This window comes from Scomber japonicus, chromosome 1 (genome assembly GCF_027409825.1).
Source record: "Scomber japonicus isolate fScoJap1 chromosome 1, fScoJap1.pri, whole genome shotgun sequence".
Taxonomy (NCBI): domain Eukaryota; kingdom Metazoa; phylum Chordata; class Actinopteri; order Scombriformes; family Scombridae; genus Scomber; species Scomber japonicus.
The window spans coordinates 39,360,366-39,381,540 of record NC_070578.1 but is presented as its reverse complement, the minus strand read 5'-3'; the positions used below and the strand labels follow the sequence as shown (position 1 = coordinate 39,381,540).

Sequence of the window (21,175 nt, the reverse complement as noted above, 5' to 3'; positions counted from 1 at the left end):
ACTGATAGTAACCATTAGAAAGTTAACTGTGAACCATGAATGAACCATGCTGACATCTTCATCATCATCATCATCATCATCATCATCATCATCATCATCATCATCATCTTACACACTGGTTACTATTCACGAAAAAAAAACACTTGTAATCATAAAACAACAGAAAAACCGTAAATACGGTAAATCTTGGCCCTTTTCATGTGGTCTTGACTGTCGTCATCAACATCATAATTAGAAAATAAAGACAAAAACATGAGAAAACATTATTTAATTGTTTCTGTGATCTTTGTTCTTTATAATTTTCTTCATCATTATCATGCAGACCAGAGACAAAACATCTGTAAAAAGTAAAATTGCCAAATAACAAAAGTAAAAGGAATAGTGCAGAAAAGGTTTAACAGTATAACTTAATTATTTCCAGCTTTACAACTTCTCAGCAACTTGTTCAACTCATTTGTCATTTGTCACGTTCATCAGACCAAAGTTCAGAGGTCACAGTATTCACTGTTAGCAGCTGGTTTAGTCTGAATTTGAGTTTGAACTACAAACTCAAAAGATACTTTTAAAAAGTTTCCAGAAATGTTTCATCATGCTGAATAGTATGCTGAAACTGATCACTTGCTGTTCTCTGGGTCAATATAATAGTTCAGCCAAATAAGATGATGCATAGTGTTGGTTTATTTTAAAGACATTTGTATGTTGTTCACTTTATGTTGTAGGCATCTTTTAACCCCTTCAGTGCTTGTTCCTTAGTGATTCTCCTCCAGGCATCTGGAACATCAGCTGGTTTGGCCTTGTATTCTTGAGCAAATCTGTCATTGTATCGTACCAGTACATACTTCCAGTAGTCAGATGCCTCTATACTGGGATCTGGAGGAATGTGCCAGTCTGGATAGTACTTGGTGTAGTCTTTGTAAGGATGAAACTCCCATTTAGTATCTGAGTTTCGAAATTTACGTTCACCATGTACATCAGTCGTACACAGTGTTTCCACCAGCTTCTCAGTGTATACATTCCTGTATCTACCAAGACCTTGTGGTCGATGCACAGTTGCATGATGCTTATCGTGTCCTTTTCCTCCAGCCTCACAGGGAACTTTACAAAATGGACATTGCTTTCCACAACCAAAGACTCGCTTGAAAAGCTCATCCTGTGGTTTGATTGGAAGTTTGTTCAGAGTCTCAGTGATGTTTTCAGACTTTGAGAATTCTTCCTGAAGCTGTTCTTTCAAGTCTTCTATTGACATTTTGAGGCTGTTGATAAATGGATGACATGTGCTTTTGATTTGAAACAAGGTGGTTTTTTCATCCTCCTCTGAAATTGAGATGTCTTTAATCAAATACTTCCGCATGTTGCTGATGAGCTCTGTGATGCGTTCACTGTTGTCTGGCAGTTGAACACCACCTGGTCCTTTTGAGGCCTGCTCTAATGCTGCTGTGATTTTATCAACTATGACTTGAAGGTTCTTGTTCCTCAGTTTGCACAAAGTTTTGCCCTCTGACATTTTTTTCTGGATGTGCTGAAATATCCAATCCTTAACATATATTTCATAGTTACAAATGTACTTGACAAAACTCTTGAAGTCATCCCTTTGCAGCAACTCTTCCTGAATGTTGTACTGGAAAAAGGAGCGAGAGCTGTACTCTGCTGAATGAGAACCTGTCAAAATATCATCCACAATGTCTATTCCCAAAGATCTATTGATGTAGTCTTCCACAGCAGGTTTGATGCAACACTTGACAAAAGCATCTGCTTTGCGTTGACAATCATCTCTCTGTTTGTACAAATCAAGAAAATCTGACAAATACTGACTCTTGTATTTCTCCAGCTGAGTCCGAGGATCTTTACCCGACAAGTATTTTTGGTGCATTCTGAAGAATTCCCTTGAGGCAATGCCACAAATGTGAAGTTTCAGGTCAATCTCAAACTTTGCATTAGTTTTCTGACGCTTTTGTTGAAAGTATTCATCTATTTTTTCAAGGAGATCTCTTGTAAAAGAGTCATGGTAATCTGAGTTTGACTTTGCTTTATCGAACACGAATCGTGTGCAAGACTCAATGACACTGTCAGCAAACTCCTGCAGATCTCTTTCTGCATCTTTTTTCATGATAGAATTTATGATGCCTTTTATCATTCCTTGTTTTATATGTTTACTTTTGACCTTGAGTGGTTCCTTCCCAATTTCATGTAGGTCTCCAGTGTTCTGTAATTCCTCATTGACATTACGATTGACAAAGTTTTTTCTCAACTGCTTGAGGATGCTTACAGATATATTTTGTTCTTCCAGGCCAGACACATTTTTAGTGGCTTCAGTCCACATCTTTTCAAACACATTTTCTAGTTGTTCTTCTGGCAATGTTTGGTTTTTGCACTCGGTCAAGAGTTTCATAACTTGTTCTTCAATCACTCCTCTGTACTTTCTCTGAATGTCTTGAACCTTTTTTGAACTTTTTTTCAGCTCAAGTGCACAATCCAGTTTATTGTTCACTGAATGTGTGATTTCATTTGCAAGACTACTGATACTGTTGGAAAAGTCAGCTTTGTATTTCTCAATGAGATTTATATGTCCATCTTTCCTTTTGTAATACTTGTATAGTTTCTCCTTCATTTTAGTTTGTTGCTGTTTTATTTTGTCGGTCACCTCACGTTTTTTTGACTCAACCAATCTGTTCCAAGTCTCCATGTTAGATTCATTGTCAGCATTGGTGATTTCCAACTCTGCTTGTTTTTGCCAGGAGAGGATTTCTTTTCTGAACTCCCATTCCCATTGACTGAACTCTTTGCAAAGGTTGTCATAGGCCTGAGCCACAAGAGTGTTTCTGAAACTAAAGATGAAGTTCTCATATTTCACAGATTTCCAGAGACTTCTAATCCAAACTAGAAACTCTGGGATCTTTGGGACTCCATTGCTTCTGTTTGTTTTCACCAAAAGGTTTCTCTTTAAATCTGCTACAGCTTCACTATAACCTGTGTTCACTGGTGCCATCGGAGGGGTTCCATGCCAGAGTCCTGGGATGTTCCAGTTGTTTTTGTCCATGTCATAGTCCAGCACATCTGTGAATGCTTTAATAGAAGGCTTCTTTTCCATTTCAGCAGCAATTTGTGTCATTTGATTGAGCTGGTCCAAAAGATGCTTTCTTTCTGTTATTGTCTTTGCATGAGCTGAAACTCCAGAAACATTTTGATGCACAAAATGACAAATTGGCTTTTTACCAATTTCCTTCATTCTCAGGAAGGCGTGAACTGCAATTTGCAGGACATCTTTCATTTCTGTTGAGTTCTCCATTGCAATGTTAATAATGGTGACATCACTTAAACCAATCACAAAAGTTGCCAGCTGATTGTCATGCACATAACTTTCTTCTAGTTCTGCTAGATCGGGAGACTTTAGACCCTCTGTGTCAATGAGAACTATAAAATCATAGTTCAGCTCACGTTTCATATCCTTTCCAACTTTGAGGAAGAGCATATAAGCTCCTCTTGTGCATCTGCCGCTGCTGACAGGAAACTGCACACCAAACATGGTGTTGAGGAGTGTTGACTTCCCTGTACTTTGAACACCCAGCACAGTCAGTACTAATAGTTTGCTCTGTTCTCCAACCTTCTTGTGAAGCTCCATCAGCACATCTGTCACCCATCTTTCTGGGATGTTGGAAGCGTCTCCATCCAAGAGCTCTAAAGGAAATCCATCCAACAGCATTTCAGCAGCCAAACCAGGGAGACGAGTTATTTCATCAACAATGTTTCTTGAGCCTTTAACTGAGAACTCATAGATGAGTCCCATCTCTCTCATGTAATGCTCTACTCCTAATGAGCTTTCCAGCAAATCTTTATCTAACTTTGCAATGAGTTTGATGTCTTTTTTCTCACATTGCTCTTTGAACTTGTTGCGCAGATCAGACAGTTTGTTCCGTGAATGTGTATCAAGCTTAAGTTTCATCCACTTAAGAAAAAAGTCTCGTTTCTCTTTGTCACTTGTGGATAAGGATTCAATGAAACTTGTCATAGCTTTGGACAGTTTGTATTTGTTTTGCTCCTTCCTGATTTGTAGTTTTTCTTCCTGTAGCTGTGATTTATATTCTTCCAGTCCTAGTTCGCCAGATTTCTTCAATCTACATTCCTCCATCTGTAACTGTGATAGTCTTTTCCAGTTATCTCCCTGCAATGGAAGTTGTTGTTTCTTGTAGTCTGGTATCAACCTCACACCGATTCCTTTCAGTATCTCCTCAGCTGCTTTGTTTTGTTTATCACTTGTGCTTTCATCCACAAATAGACCAAGCTCAGCAGCTTTTCCAACCATATTGACAATGTTCAGTGTGGCTTTTACATCTGGCAGTGAGGTCTTGATGGCTGCACAAAGTTTCTTTGAAAACTCTGCAATATTTACACTTGGGTCTTTGGTTTTCACACTGCTTTTTGGCACCTTCAATTCTTTCAGTGTTTTCTTCACAGACATCATGTCCTCTCCAGAGCTGTGCTCCTTGCGATTAACAACCAAGCAGAGTTTGGATTTCACATCTTGAAGAGAAGTCAGAATCTTGTGCTCATTTTCTTCAACTTTGTCCAGGAACACAAAGGTAGCAGTTGACACTTGAAAAAGAAAATTGAATTGTGCCAGTGACTCACAAATGTCTCCTCTCAAATTGGCAAAGGCAACTGGTTCTGGAAATATGTCAAGATTTTCTTTGCCACAGGGAAGGTACCAGCAAACCTCTACCAAACCATTGGCAATTATTCTTTGAAGTCTTCCTCCTTCCATATCTCTGTGTATGAAGATGTTGTGATTCTGTTGGCCACGACTGAGAACATGATTCAACACCTGTGACTTGGAGAGACTACAGTTTTTCAGCCTGACAAAGGTAAAGAATGGTATATTTGCTTGGACAATGTTGTTTTCAACAAATCCTTTTGATTCAGACAAATCCTGTGGACACCACTCTTTGACGATGTCTCTCAGAGCCCACAGCATCAGAGTAGACTGACTGTTATTGACATGAGGCAACAGCAGTGGGACAGAAAACTGACACACTGACATCTTGAGGGCCATTTCCTGTTGCAAGAAGCTGTCAGCACAAAGAAAGAGTGCAACTATGAGGTCGAGAGGGTTAACCTTGTTGTCATCACAGTCATCTGCAATGAGCTGGTCAAAGTCAAACTGATCACTGTTTTCCTCCCCATCTTCATCATCGTTTGATAATTGTGTACAGTTTCTGCATTCTGCACTGATTTGAAAGAGTTTCCTGAGAAAGCACCATGGTATTTTCTCCAGTGATTGAACAGTTTCATCATAAATACTGTTTTTGTTGATTTCCAAAAGAGAGCGAAGAGTGAGCTTGTTGGGATAAAATTCCTCCAGTCCAAGTTTGGAGAGAAAGTAGAAAAGGGCTGGGAAAGAGAAAAAATATAACTTTAAAAATGAATAACCTTATCTGACTTCATATGTTTGACTCTGTGGGCCTGGGTGTGTGAAAAAACGTGTGCAAACTTGACATCACCTGCAAAAAAAATACAAGCTGATCTACTAATGCGGTGCACTGAGGCTTGTGTCTTTCAAATGTGTAAGCGCGCGCTGTCCATTTAGTAGTTTGCCTTAATGAATATGTAATATGGGGCGTTTTACAAGGATTGTGTTTTTTTAGCATTATAGATCTTCGGGTATTCTGGTGGTGGTCATACTGTAGCACAATCAGTTCAAACAATTGACAAAGTACTCTTTGGTAACCTAAATACTCTGCCTGAGCATTTGTTAATGCACCTTAGCGCAATTGTCTTTCATTGAACAGTGGGCTGTGTGTGTCCTATACAGCAGTAAAATACAGAGAGGTTGGATCTGCATATGGTTATAGGTCTGTAAAAGGCTCCACACTAAGAATGATAACTATAACTATAAAGATAATGATGGGAGCGTCCACACTTGAATGACTTGAATTGATGAACTATAACGTCCTATGAACAGTGGTGTAAAGCATGCACTGCAATTGTCAATATGTTTGATAAACTTTCTGCTGTTCATCATTCACCACACCTACAGTAACTGACATTTATCGTTTACAGCAAGCAATTTGTGTTACTTCTGCCCAAAATGTCAATCAAAAACCACGCCCACTGACTAGCTGATCAAGTTTTTTGCTCTCAACTTGCAGGCCTGGCCTGTTCGTGAGCTTAGATATAGAAATGTATTTATTCCTTTAATATTCATGTTGTACAAATATTTTTTTTAAATATTTGTTTTCATTAAGAAAAAAATCCATGTCAAACGGTTGTCTATCTCCCAGTCATGATTTTATAAATAGATACAGATCTCAGTGTCTAACAGAGCAGAACTTTGGCTGATAAAATGGGAAAAAGAAATGATTTGATACGTAGAAACACAGAATAGTTACACCAAAAAGTATCGTGAAAAGACATTAGAAAAATAAGTGATCTTTACTTTCTATTTCTTCATCACAGAATACAGCTATTTTGTTTCAAGTTGAACATTTGTCTAAGGAGTTCTTCTGAACAATATACATAGTTAAAAACTGATATATGTATATATATATATATATATATATATATATATATTACATGTTATATATTATATCTGTGTGTATATACCGTAAATTCCGGACTATAAGCCGCTACTTTTTTCCCACACTTTGAACACTGCGGCTTGTACTACTGTGCGGCTAATGCATGTTTTTTTTTTCGTGACGGCCAAAACATTTTGCCTTGTAACAGTAGACCAATAAAATTGATGAGTAGTTCACAGAGGTCCAATGAAATTGTGTGATAAATCAAGCGCGCTTTATTATTGTAAATCAGTCATTTGTACTGACTCTCATCAACATGGAAAATACTCGAAGAATAGCATATGATGTGGCTGTTACGCACTTTATTACTTTTTCACTTGGCTTTATGTCTGATACACGTTGTTGTCCGACTCGTTCATAGGAGAGAACGGGAGAGTTCGCTTAGTTTAATGACTTAGAAGTCGCTAAATGACTTACTTTAACGAATTTCGTTAGTTTATATAATGCAGATTTGTAAAATATTACTTTTATGAGGGTCACAGTTACAGACAATAAACTTACCATTTGATAATAGTGGTAGCAGCGGTGCAGCAGATGTAATGAAGTCCACGCAGCACGCTGGATGTAAACTAATATTAAGCCTATAGCCTATTCATTATAATGTCCATGGACATAAATTGAGTTCTTTTGCCTTAATAATGATAAAATAATACACAAAAAATGGTCGGATTGGGAACCCATATGCATAATGTCTCCTCACTGCATTTAGTGTTGCTTGAAATGACCAGGGCTCAGCTAGTGTTGCCTTTTAAAAAATCGTCGATTTCCCGGGATTCCCTTGCCTCCCTCAAGCAGGGTACACTTGCACTCACAGCACACAAGGCAAATAATCCGGACTTTAGGGGGCAAACGTGCTTGGGCACGGTACGATTGGGGGGTTGCGTGATGGCTGTCAGGCATCGCCAATCGGACCAACCCTAGCTAATATCTCATATTACAACGTGGGACACCTGCGGCTTAAAATCCGATGCGGCTTGTACAAGTACAAAATTGATTTTCTTTCTTAAATTAGAGCATGCAGCTTTTAATCAGGTGCGCTCTGTAGTCCGGAATTTACGGTATATACATATACACGCACACACACACACATACTGTGTATATAAATATGTATATACACACACAAGTATATACAGTCAAGCCCGAAATTAATAATAATTAATAAATAATTTTGGACATGCCACTTTTTGTTCAAATGCAAATAAAAGCTGAGAAGTATTTTTTCCCACAATGATGCCTCTTGTACATCGTCTTATTATCTTCTGGGAGATGTCTGTGTCATTTCCAGTCAAGAAAAATCTTGCTGGTTGAATAAAAGTAACTTTAAGTCAAAATTTGCCAGGGGTATGAATACTTTTTGGATACATATTATGAATAATAATAATCATATATACACATATATATACAAAAGTGTTAGGCCACCACCATCAAACAAACATAAGTACAGGAACTTTGTACACAAAATTTAACATTAATGATTAAATATTATTATTAATTAAGGCTCCATTCAAGTGTAAGGGGAGGTCACACTAAGTAGCTGCACTTTAACTTATAGAAGCTATTTTCTTTTTTCTTTTTCTTTTCTATTTTTTTCCCTTCTGTGTTTTTAATACTACATACAGATTTCCTGAAATTTCTGATTGTACTGTAATTAAGAGACTGAGAAATAATTATATATGATCATTCTAACTTTGCTAAAACAACAAATCTAATGATGGCCTAAGACTTTTGCACAGTATTGTGTTTATAAAAGCTTGACTCTGCCAACCTTGGGACCCATCAGCTACAGGCCGATGTTTCTGGGCTTCTGGTGTAGTCAGCAGCTACACTGGATACTCAGGCCAAGACATGCTCTTCAGTACATCTGTCATTGTTTACAGTTCAGTTTGCTACTAGCTAAAGCAAATGGTAAGGACAAGTTACACTGGCCGAATGTAGCTAATCTAGGTCCAGATGACACTTGGTCCAATGAGTTCTGCTACTTTAACTCCCTACATACACTATTTACAGTAAACCAAACACATAAATGGAAACCAGAACGCTTTCAATATCAAAATCTTGTCCCTTGCCAACAGATTCTCCATTTATATGCAGATAATTATTTATAGAGATGAATAGTTTCCTTACCTGCCCTGTGAAGAAAATCATGGCCAAATTCATCAGCAATGATCTGGAATGAGCAGAGAATAAATTATTTGTGACTGAAGACAATTTATTTCATGTAAATTCAGACTGTATCAAACCAACTGTGTTCTCCACCTTCGGTGTGAGGAACTTCTGTATCCTGCGGCAGAGGAAAGGTTCCTCCAGTATGCTGCTGACTGAGGGTCTCTCTGTTGGGTCACAATTCAACAGCTGATTCAAGAGGGAACGCAGTTCTTGTGAGTAGTGATCAGACAAAGGAGGGTATGAGCCACGAAGGATCTTCTGATATGGCTGCTCCCAAGGTTCAACCTCAAACTGAGAGGAAACATATTTAGTTATAACCACTGCAGTCAATAGGGGGTAAGAAAGGAATGACCCATTCTTGTTTGTCAACCATTAGACACACAGAGAAGAGATCTAAATCATTATGTGAGAGAGCATTGAAATACTGTTTATGATACATTCAATCTACATGAATTACTAAACATCTCAGACAAAGAATACTTACTACAGGCTTAAGAGTGCACATTTCATTCAGGACACAGCCAAGGGCCCAAATATCACTGAAAGTCAGAGGAGAGAGCAGACAAACAGACAGGCTGGGATCAGTTCTCAGTATCTCAGTTTCATTACTGAGAAAAATATAAATTAGATATTGAGATTGAGAGGTTTAAGTTATGTATAGAAGGTGTTATATAAATAAAGTTATTATTATCATTACATTTTATTACATTTTTAACACAACATATCAGACTTTATGAGTTATTGAATGATAGAGTCCTGGATTTATGGCCATTGTTGTCCCTGACATGTTTGCTTAATTTACATGCATACTTTAAATTAAATAAGTCAAGTTAAGATTAACTTTATTTTTCCTGAAGGCTAAAAGTGCTGAATACAGCTGCACATAAACAACATAAACAACATACATGACAGACACAGTGACTTGAGGTGGTACAGGAGTTTAAATTATGATAGACTCACAGCTATGCTTCAAATAACAAGTAAAACAAACTGTGAATAGAATAAAATTTAATCTCTCTAATTTCAAATACATTAGAAATAACCTGTCGACTCAGCCAAACTGTACCTTAGTGCAATGATTGTGCCACATATTACCTACTGTATAACAACCTGGGCACTGGCATGTAAGTCCACGCAAAAGTCTGTTGAAATTGCATACAAACAAGTTCTGAAAATTCTAGATAAAAAAGCCCAACACATACCATCATTGTGCCATCTTGAAAAAATATAAACTCCTGAGTTGGGAAAACATAATAAAATGTGCAGATTTTATCCTAATCTATAAAATCCTCAACGGACTAGCTCCACCTCCGTTAAAGGAATTTATAAAGAAAAATACAAATAGGTCAACCAGAGCAGGATCCAGAGGTGACTGTCTGGTCCCATTTAGGAAAACTGTTATCATCATCAGTGTTATCATACCAAGCGTCGTATACATGCAACATAATACCGAGTGATATACGAGCAGTGTTGGGCACGTTACTTTTAAAAAGTAATTAGTTATAGTTACAGTTACTTCTCCCAAAAAGTAACTAAGTTAGTAACTGAATTACTCCATTATAAAAGTAACTAGTTACCAGGGAAAGTAACTATTGTGTTACTTTAAAAAATAATAATAATTAAAAAAAAAAAAAAAGTATAAATATGTCTGTGTTTTTGGCCACAAGTTTTGTAGTGGCGTGTGCCGTTGAGAGATGCTTCATTAGGTTAGAGTTGCTTGTAACGGACGTGGACAAATACTTGGCTCTGATAGATAATGTACATTTCACATGTATGCTCCTGCCTTTTACCTCAAGGAGATAAAAGTAGTGTCTGTACTTCCAGTTTAAAAACGCAACCTTTTCCTCCGAACTCGCCATTGCTGCAGCTTCTGCTAGTTTGTGTGTGTGAGGCTGCTGTGTGCATGTTTCGTTTGTGTGTAAACACTGCCTCTGATTGCCTTACCATGAAATCTTACTCTGCCTTAACCTATCATCATCACGGTTGTCTTGCCCCTCCCTTCTCCCGTTCCCCTTTCCAAAAAAAACAAACCAAAAAAATACATCTTTGCAGCTTTTGTGGCTGAGAGCAAAGTTGGATGAGAACAGGTTCACTGAAGAGTATTGTGCTTTACAAACGGAATGAGGAATAACAACGTTGCATCTGAGGGGTATTGCACAAAAGTAGAATAAAGAAATCCAGGATAACTGAGCAAGCGCAGCTTGATCTAGTCTGACCGGCGCATCTTGGCTTATTCGGTTGCACGTTTGCTGAGCCAGGATGAAAAGGTGCGGCTATGTCAAGCCAGGTGTAGATAGTTGGGATAAGTGCGTGTTCATGGCATTCTCAAATAGACCCATGGCATCGATCACAGAATGACAGATTGGAAAATGGAAAAGTGTTGCGCGTCATTCTTCACGGCCGCTGAACAACAGCTCCTGATGGAGTTTCATGATGAGGTTAAAGAAATTAGAAGAAAAAAAGGCAACACAAGCATTGTAATCAAGGAAAGGGAGAAAGCCTGGCAGACAATCGCGGACCGGCTCAATGCGTAAATAGTGCAATTAATGTACAATTAATTAAGCATAGCTCAGTGGGTAGAGCACCTGACCCGTGTGTTGAGGCTACAGTCCTCGCTGCAGCCGACCCCGGTTCGAATCCTGCACCAAGCGGTCCTATCCTGCATGTCATTCCCCCCTCTCTGTCTCCGGTTTTCCTGTCTCTCTCCACTTACCTGTATATCAAAGGCAAAAAGCCCAAAAATATACTTAAAAAAAAAAGTACAATTAATACAACAGTGCTCCACTAGAACTGTCAAAATTACAATTAAAGGACTAAAGTTACTGTCCAAGCCCACTAATCAACAGTTGTACACTTTGATTTAAATGTGGCAAGTAAAAGTGCATGCTACTCAGGAAATATAATTAAGTGCAAACAATTATTATAATTAGGTGTAGGGCAGGGGGAAGGCATATCTGCAGCTGCAGGATGCACTTCTGCAGATGAGGAGACAGTGTTGCTGGACTCCAGGCTTGAGGTATCATGTCAATTTTGTGGAAATGTCTTGCTCATTTAGCCCATAATGGATATGAAGTCAGTGATTTGGTGCTAATAGAAAATAACGTGTAACAGGACCCAGATGCTGCTCAGCCTCAGAAGCAGCCAAGTAACATTGTGAGTATCGGCTAGTAAATAGTACAAAGTAAATCTACTGTACATTATACACAATAATGATACCACATGAATGACTATAAAATGACTGTTGCAATTAAACAGTCAACAGACTTTAATGAAACGACAATATAGTCTATCTGTAATATTTTAATGCAGGATAATTAAAATGATGCAACATATTTAGAAAGACAATGGAAATGCTGTAAAACCCATTAATTTGTCACACGATTGACAGAACTGCCAGATGAATCCCTGAGAATAATCTTAGCCTGGTTGTTAGCCTGGTCTGGAGCAGGCTAGCTGCAGAGAATAAATCACCATAGTAACTGGGCCGGGTTAAATTTAACCTGCTTTCATGCAACCGACTTGAGGCTAAATTCAGCCAGGATAACTAACATATCCCGGCTTAATCCCTTATCCTGGTTTCGTGCAATACCGCTCAGGTGTGAGTAGACTGACGCGAATGTAAATGTTGACGTTTTCACCCTTTCGAGGGAGTGAAGGGGGAGAGAGGGGAGGGGAGAGAATATGTAAAGTTCATGTGAAGTTTTCGTTATTGTTCAGGTTATGTGCTTTGCTGAGAGGGTTCAGGGGGCATTTCTTTTGGTCCCAGACGTTCTTGTGGGGCTTAATTTCAACAGAGAGGTTTTGGATGTCACAGACTACATTGCAGATGATACAGAGAATAATAAATGAGTGATAAGAGTAAGGCACGCGGGGACGGCACAATACGTTTTCTCAGCTGGAATGTACGCGGATTGAATAATCCGGTTAAAAGACATAAGGTTTTTACCCACGCCAAGGGTCTACAAGCTGATATCCTTTTTCTTCAAGAGACCCATGTTAAACATATGGCAAGAGCGCTTATAAAACCAGTGTGGGCAGCCCAAGTATATCAATCAAATTTTACTACAAAGACAAGGGGAGTGGCCATTATCATTAGGAAACATGTTCCATTTATTCATAAACAAACTATATCGGACACAAATGGTAGATACATAATTGTTATGGGGGAAATAAATTTGGTTGAAGTCACTCTGATTAATTTGTATGGCCCGAATTATGACAACCCTTTGTTTTTTAAAAAGGCAATAGACAGTATTCCTGACCCTACTTTGTCTAAAGTAATTATAGGAGGGGACTATAATTGTGTCTTGAATCCATCAAAAGATGCACATCCAAATCGCACTGTTAAAACTAAATCAGCAGCGATGTTAAATACTTATCTAAAGAATCTTAATCTGGTTGATGCGTGGAGAAACTTACATCCTCTTGATAAAGAATACTCCTTCTACTCAGCAGTGCACAAATCATACTCCAGAATCAAAAACGTTTGTTATTGACTCCAGTTTATTGCAGTTAGTAAAGGCTGTTGAGTATCATAACAGACTGATATCTGATCATTCTCCCTTATCATTGGATCTCAACTTAAGAATAGACAAAGGCTCATATAGTTGGCGATTTGATAATTCATTACTGAATGATAATTCATTCCTTACGTATATTAAAGAAAAAATTTCGTTGTTTTTTACAGATAACGACATTGGCAATGTGACAAATTCAGTCTTATGGGAATCATTTAAAGCGGTCATCAGAGGGGATATCATATCCTTTCAGATAAGGGAAAAAAAAGAAGAAAATAGAAGATTAACTGAAATTGAACATCTAATTACTGAGCTGGAGACAAACCATAAGTCAAAATTAGACCCAGTAATGCTGAAGAAAATTATTCTGCTTAAAAGTGAATATAATTCTATTCTTTCTAAAAAGACAATCAAAGTACTTAATCAGGTTAAGCAAAAATATTTTGAACTTTCAGACAAACCCCACAAACTACTTGCTCGGCAACTTAGACAATTGCAGGTGACACGAGCTATACATAGAATCCGATCTAAAGATGGCACTATTTTAACTGAAGCCAAAGCATTAAATAATTGTTTCGTTGAATTTTACAACAAAGTTTATAAATCGAAAAGGAGAGTTAGATGCGGCTGCTTTAGATACATTTCTAATAAACGCTGATCTTCCTAAATTGAGTGAGGAGGCTAGGAATTTATTAGAAGGTGATATCAAATCGGAAGAGATAAATGAGGTGATTGCTCAGTTGCCTAATAATAAATGTGCAGGACCAGATGGTTTTAGGGCTGAATTCTATAAGGCATTCCGTGCGACACTCAGTCCCATATTACTTCGTAAGATGAATCATTCCATGCTCCAAGCAGAACTCCCACCAACATTATACCAGGCAAATATAGCTTTAATACCAAAGCCAGGGAGGGATAAGCTGGAGGTCGTTTCCTTTCGCCCAGTGTCCCTTATTCCCATTGAGATTAAAATATTGAGCAAGGTTTTGGCTAACAGACTTAAAAAACACATATGTTCTATCATACACAATGATCAAATTTATCGATTTATGCCAAACAGACATACAATCCAACTTAAGACGACTTTTCAATATCATATACAACAAACAGGACACAGAGGCATGTCTGCTCTCGCTCGATACACAAAGAGCATTTGACCAAATTGAGTGGCCATATATGTTTTCAACCCTTAAGGAATTTGGATTTGGAGATAATTTTTTGAAATGGGTAAAAATTGTAAATGCAAAACCGGAGGCCTCAGTAATTACTAATCAAACTGTATCAGAGCCTTTTAGGTTATATCGTGGGACAAGGCAGGGACGTCCCCTGTCCCCGTACTTGTTTGCAATAGCTATGGAACCGCTTGCCAACAGCATTCGGCAAAGTACTGATATAGCTCCTATCATGATAGAGGGCCGACAACAACACATTTCGCTATATGCGGACGATGTAATTTTGTTTGTAGCCGATCCAGAGACCTCAGTATTAGACCTTCTGGAAACCTTTGGGGCTTTCTCCGGGTTCACAATAAATTGGAATAAGAGTGAACTGATGCCTCTTACTGCAAAAATAGATCAACATTTCTTAGATTCAGTCCAATTTAAAATAACTTATAACCACATGAAGTACCTGGGAATCATAATTACGAGGAAACCTGAGGATCTGTTGCAAGCAAATTGGCATAAGAAGATAGCTGAACTCAAGGCGAATGTTGCATTTTGGAAAACACTGCCCCTGTCCATGGTAGGGAAAATCAACGCCATCAAGATGGTAACACTTCCACGTTTCCTTTATTTATTTCAATCAATTCCGTCTTTTATACCATTGAAATTTTTTGTGAAATTAGACTCAATAATCATCCCTTTTCTGTGGAATTATAAATCAGTAAAAATAACCAAGAAACATCTAACAAAGCCAAAATTAGAGGGGGGTTTTGGTCTTCCCAATTTTAGAAGATAGTATTGGGCTGCCCATCTCCGTAATATAGCCTGGTGGAGAGAAACACGGTCAGAAAAGAATGTTGAAACCCCAGAATGGATCTGTATTGAACAGGCCTCCTGTAAAGGGACATCCCTGTGTGCATTGATCAATAGTCCACCAAAATTGAAAGGGCTCTGTATAGTGGAAATATTGTTATTCTTAATACCTTAAAGATATGGAAACAGATTAGGTCATATCTCAAGGTACCTGATACTTATTTGAACAGTCCAATATGTAATAATCACACATTCATACCGGGTATACAAGATGGAGTTTTTACTCAATGGAAACAGAAGGGTCTAGTGACCATGCAGGATTTGTATGTTGACAGTAGTTTTGGATCATTCACTCAAATTAAACATAAGTACAACCTTCCACCCAGTGACTTCTTTAGATATTTACAGGTCAGGGATTTTGCTAGGAGACATCTCCCTAACTTTGAAAGGATCAATAGCCATTCAGTTGTTAAAAGCATAAACAAACACAACCCAATAGACCGGGGGGCAATCTCCTACTATTACACTATTCTGTCAAGTGAGGACAATACAAATACAGACAAATTCAAAGAAGAATGGGAAAGGGAGACGTCTATCCCGATATCTGGGGAAACCTGGGAGGAATGTCTTAGAAATGTTAGTAGATGTTCCATAAATGTCAGGCATATGTTAATCCAATTCAAGGCCATGCATAGACTACATTATATAAAATCAAAATTACATAAGATGTATCCAGTTGAATCTCCTATATGTGGTAAATGTAAGAAATATGAAGGTACATTACTTCACTCTTTGTGGTCATGTCCAAAAATTCAGCCATTCTGGGAGAAAATATATGACTCTGTGTCCGGAGCGTATGACATCTCTCTGAAGCCAGATCCATTAATAAGTGTTTTGGGGGCCACGCTTAATGAGGATGATAAATTTCAATCACAAGCAGTTTTATTTATTATGGTATTGGCAAAAAAGGCTATTCTTAAGATGTGGAAAGAGGAGTTTGCGCCCTCTTTTGAGATGTGGCTTAGAGAACTGAGCAGTGTATTACATCTGGAAGAGCTCAGATATCATTTAAACATGAAGCCTGAGTTATTTGTGAAAATTTGGAACCCGATTAAAACTTTCATGACTAGCAGGGCTTCCTAATCTTATAACCTATCAGGTGTTTCTGTTTTCCTAATGTAGACTTGCCTTGCTCATGTTAACATCCTTCTATTTTTGCCTGAGTCCCATGTGCATAAGTGCCTTTTCTTCGTAAGCATCACCAACATGTTATGTCTGACATCCAAAGACCAAAAAGCTTTTTTTCCTTTTTTTTGTTGTTGTTGTTGTTCTGTTTTGTTGTTTTTGGTTTAACTTATAAGTTAGAAGTAATTGTATTGTATAGCAGAGGGTTACAAGAAGTCCTCTTTTTGCCTGTAGCTACCCTTTTCCTTGATAATCCACTTATACTTAGACAGTTAGACGATGACTGTACTAGGATGGGGAGGGGGGGCATTCTGTTTGAATTAAGCCAACATCTGAGTATTGTCAGTTAACTATGAGTATGGTTGGTGAAATAACATTATTCGAACCACAAATCACAGGGCTGACTGTATGAATGTTTACCCTGCTGTGAATGTATGTATAAATGTTTGTTTACTTTCTGTGAAAAAAACAATAAACACATGTTCAAAAAAAAAAGAAAAAAGAATAGGTTCACTGAGTAGATTAGCTTCAGTTTGTAACGTGCCTCATTTAATTAAGTAACGGTAACGGCGTTGTAACAATGGAAGTAGTAATTACGGTAGTTACATTACCCGTTACTGAAAAAAGTAACGCCGTTATTAACAGCGTTATTCCCATCACTGCATACGAGATATACCAACCCTTACCTCATTCACTAAACACATGGTTCCTAGATAATCAATACTGTACTCCTAATCTTAAAAATCCTCTGAATGTGCTGTAGGTACTTGTTTGCTGTATATGTGGGTTTATTTGTTGGGGTGTAATTTGGGGATGTGACCTTGTGAATGCTGTGCAATAGTGCGTACACAAGTACATCTGTGTACATTCACCAAGTGCAATAATATCTGCACACTAATCTGAGTGTAAGAACTGTGTGCAATAGGACATTGTGCAATAGACATTAGCACTTTTAAACTTTTGTGCAATAGAGCCATGTGCAATAACACCAGTAGTTTTTGATACAGCAGCACTTTAGCACTTTATGATCCCCAAAATTCTGGTTCTGTCAAGAATAACACGGTTTTCTGCTCATTGTTTATCAGTCTGATTACATATTATTATTATTTATTTTATTTTAATTTTATTATTTATTTTTCTTTTCTCTTCTTTCTTTTAAAGAATGTTATTTTACATGTCATTGTTTTTATCATCAACCTTCCCCCAGGGACTAAAGGCGTATTTACATGTTAATGTTTTTGATTAATATGCATTGTCCCTGTCTTCCAAAATAAATAAATCTACAAATCTATAAATCTACAGGACCAAAACATGCAAACAGTGAACACAAAAACATAAGTATTCAGTTGCATACTTCACATAGTTGAATATTGCACGTATTCTTAAATAAACATGGACATATTAAGGCACAAGGTAAAGAAAAAAAGAATTGCAATACAGATACAATAAATAAGCATTTCTCTTCTCCTGAGCTTATGATTGAGCTCTTTTAAAGCACTTTATATATCTTATATTTAATGCTCTATTCTAGTATTTTATTTCTCTCTTTCTATTTTTCTGTACTTTGTTTTTATTATGGGGGGGGGGGGGGGGGTAATTGTATGTTTTAATGTTTCTCAAATTACATGTTTTTCTGTTTTATGTAAAGCACATTGAGTTGCCATTGTGTATGAAATGCGCTATATAAATAAAGCTGCCTTGCCTTGCCTTACATAAAACCATTCATGTAACCCAATAATAAATTACAATAAATAGTAGGTGATAAATACATAAAAGTGATCTCAAGCTAAAAGGTTTGTCATGTCTGTAGCTGCTTGTTTAGGAGTGTTACGGATGTGGGGACGCATGACTTTAAAATAATTACATAGTTTAAGAGGAAATAAATACTACAGTAACTTCCTGCGGTAGATAAACGGGTTTGCTCAGTAAAGAGGAGATATATTTTAACATCTCCCAGAAGTCATTACCTAATCCTGAATGACTTACAGTCAGTTCAGTGGGGAGAGAACTTGTCCACCTAAATTTTCATTTACACCACAAATGAGACAAAAACAATATAGAGCGTCAAGTTATTACCTTTTGCTGTTATATGGTGTCTTCGCACAGATCTCTGGTGACAGATAAAGTGGTGTTCCTATGCATGTTGTTGCTAGTTCTCCAGTGCTGGAAATGAGAAGAGAACAGAAATCAGACTGTATTATGATTTACTATTTCCATTTTAATATTGGCTCTACAGAGACCTACAGATCCATTCAGATATTTTACAAACCTGTTCAGCACTCTTGCAACTCCAAAATCCCCAAGCTGTACAGTCCCATCTTTAGTCAAAAATACGTTCTGTGTAGAAATCATAAAAGAGATGTGATGTCTTTATCATCAAGGTATAAAATACAAATAAAATGCATCACTGAGGCAAGATCATGTGATCTATGAAGTAATACCTCTGGTTTGATGTCCCTGTGGAGGATTTTTCTATCATGGATGTGTTTTAGTGCCAGACAAATCTGCACAAACCAGTCCAGGATCTAAAGAAGGTAGAGGAACAAGAAAGCAACAAGGAAAAGTATCAAGTTGAACTATATATATATAATGTGTTATTCTAATGACCAAAAAAGCCAGGAAATAATATAAAACATTAAAAAAAACTCTAAATACATTTTAAAGACAAAGTGGAATATTATGTTTTTTGATGAATTGTATCCACATGTGTAGCAGCCAGTAACATAATAACCACCAATAATGAAATAAATGTGCCTGTTTTTTTAATGTAATAAGCCAATAATATAATAAAATTCCTGAACCAATAACATAATAACTTTTTGCCAATAACATAATAAGTTATTACGTTATTGGGCTGGTAAAAATATTATCCTTTTCAAATTTAATAACTGGAGCCCATAACGTAATAACATACTAATATCACTTTATTTAAGTTTTATTCATATAAAGTTTCACACTTCCACAGCATTTAGTCTTACATTATTATTATTATGTCTCGGGTTAAATAGATTTTTATTACATTATTGTATATTACATTAAAAAATGGGCAAATTTATCACCTTATTAGCTGTTACAACATGATGTACAGTTTCACCCTAAAGATTAACAGTTATATCTTAAACATTCATCATTGTCTTGAAGAGTTAGTATCTTACTTGCTCTTCTGGGAAATGTTTTCCTCTCTGAGATTTGATCTTCTCGGATAGGTCTCCACCTTCACAGTAGTCCATCGCAATACACAGACAGCTCCTCTCTAAAAGACATTATACAGTGGAAGAATGCATTCATACACATTTGTGTATCAGGATATCTTTGCAGTAGATGATCTCTGTGATTCTTTGAGGTTACAGCTAAGATGTTGGATCATTCATACCTTCAAAAGATTCCTTATACTGGACAATGTTGGGATGACTCATCTTGGAAAGGACTTCAACTTCGTGTTGAGCTTTCTCTGTCTCTTCAGTTGACATCTGTCCAAGTGAGAACAGATCATGTGAAAGAGCAAAGTAGTAAAGGAGAGATCAAATGAACACTAAAATAGTGGAACATTATGCATACGGTGCTTACTTCAGATATGTCAATCTCTTTGATGACATATTGGTGTCCATCCTCTTTGGATTTCACAAGGATTACTGTTCCAAATCCACCTTTTCCAATTTTCTTCACCTGTTCATACTTGTCCATGTTAGTAGAATGACTGTCACTGCATGTTGGACTCGGACCTGTCAATAATTCAGTCATTCCTGTTATTATCTTAAACAACACAATACCAAACAACCTCATGGCATGAATTTTAACAATATGCACACATAAACACCATCTGTTAACCCAACAGTAACCTTGAATATGCATAACATAAGATCTCTTTTAAACAAAACTTTTCTTCTTAACAATCTGATTTTAGATAATAATATTGACTGTATGTTCTTAACTGAAACATGGCTTAAAACGGATGGAATGGAATGAAAGGCAAGAGTACCAGTTCTCTGGAAATAGTAATAATAATGTTGGTGATAAAATTACTTTGAGGCTGCACTGCATATCTTACCTGCTGACATTTACCACTTGCATCAGCCTGCTTACACTCACCTTTGCAACAAGACTGTGGTGTTGGTTGAGTATCCTTTTCTCCTTCACTGCACTCAAAAAATATATCTTCCTCACTGACATCCTTGACAAATAAGAATAATAATATGCATGTTCAGGTGTGTTAAATCAAATCATCCACTTTTTAGCTGAAAGGACTATTTCAATATATCTTGTGAAAATGTAAAAGCAATTTACCTCCATTGTGGGTACACTCAAGTAAGCCCACGCTTGGTCTGGATTATACAAGCTGCTTCTCACTACAAGTAATAGACAAGTCTGTAAGGCCTTATTGCCAAAGTACAAGTATCCCAGTATAAATATTCCACAACCATTAAAATACCATGCAGCCTGCTTGGCTAAGGATCAAAACCAGAAAATCTTAGCACAAACCCCACCCAGAACCACTGTATTGATAGTTATTTTTGGACCGTTTGTCCCTGTAATGGTGTCCTATAGTTTGCCCTGTATAAGAGAAAAACACTGTGAAGTGCCCCTCCCTGAGCTACTACCTTATCGTGATGGAGGGGGTTGCGTGTCCCAATGACCCCAGGAGCTTAGTGGTCGGGGACTTTTATGCCCCTGGTAGGGTCTCCCATAGCAAGCAGATCCGGGAGGAGGGGCCAGACACAGGGTAGCTCAAAAAGACCCATTATGATGAGTTCTATAAATG

General features: G+C 37.4%; 1 protein-coding gene across 1 annotated transcript; it reads right to left on the bottom strand.

The window, feature by feature from the left end:
- Positions 1-703: 703 nt before the first annotated feature.
- On the bottom strand, positions 704-20,100 carry LOC128367986 (interferon-induced very large GTPase 1-like). The gene is made up of 10 exons (XM_053328736.1): positions 19,984-20,100; positions 19,790-19,886; positions 19,572-19,669; positions 18,858-18,941; positions 18,686-18,753; positions 18,493-18,579; positions 9,223-9,277; positions 8,829-9,029; positions 8,697-8,739; positions 704-5,385 (listed from the first exon to the last, which is right to left on the bottom strand). Exons 1-10 carry the CDS (start codon positions 20,098-20,100, stop codon positions 704-706), a joined length of 5,532 nt encoding a protein of 1,843 aa, XP_053184711.1.
- Positions 20,101-21,175: the final 1,075 nt, after the last annotated feature.

Bases quoted from the DNA above. Each gene is read 5' to 3' on its own strand.
- LOC128367986 (XM_053328736.1), bottom strand. From the start codon at position 20,100: ATGGACAAGTATGAACAGGTGAAGAAAATTGGAAAAGGTGGATTTGGA. The intron at 19,887-19,983 runs GTAAGCACCGTA...TCACTTGGACAG, and splicing joins AAGAGATTGACATATCTGAA to ATGTCAACTGAAGAGACAGA. The intron at 5,386-8,696 runs GTAAGGAAACTA...TCTCTTTCCCAG, and splicing joins TGATTTTCTTCACAGGGCAG to CCCTTTTCTACTTTCTCTCC.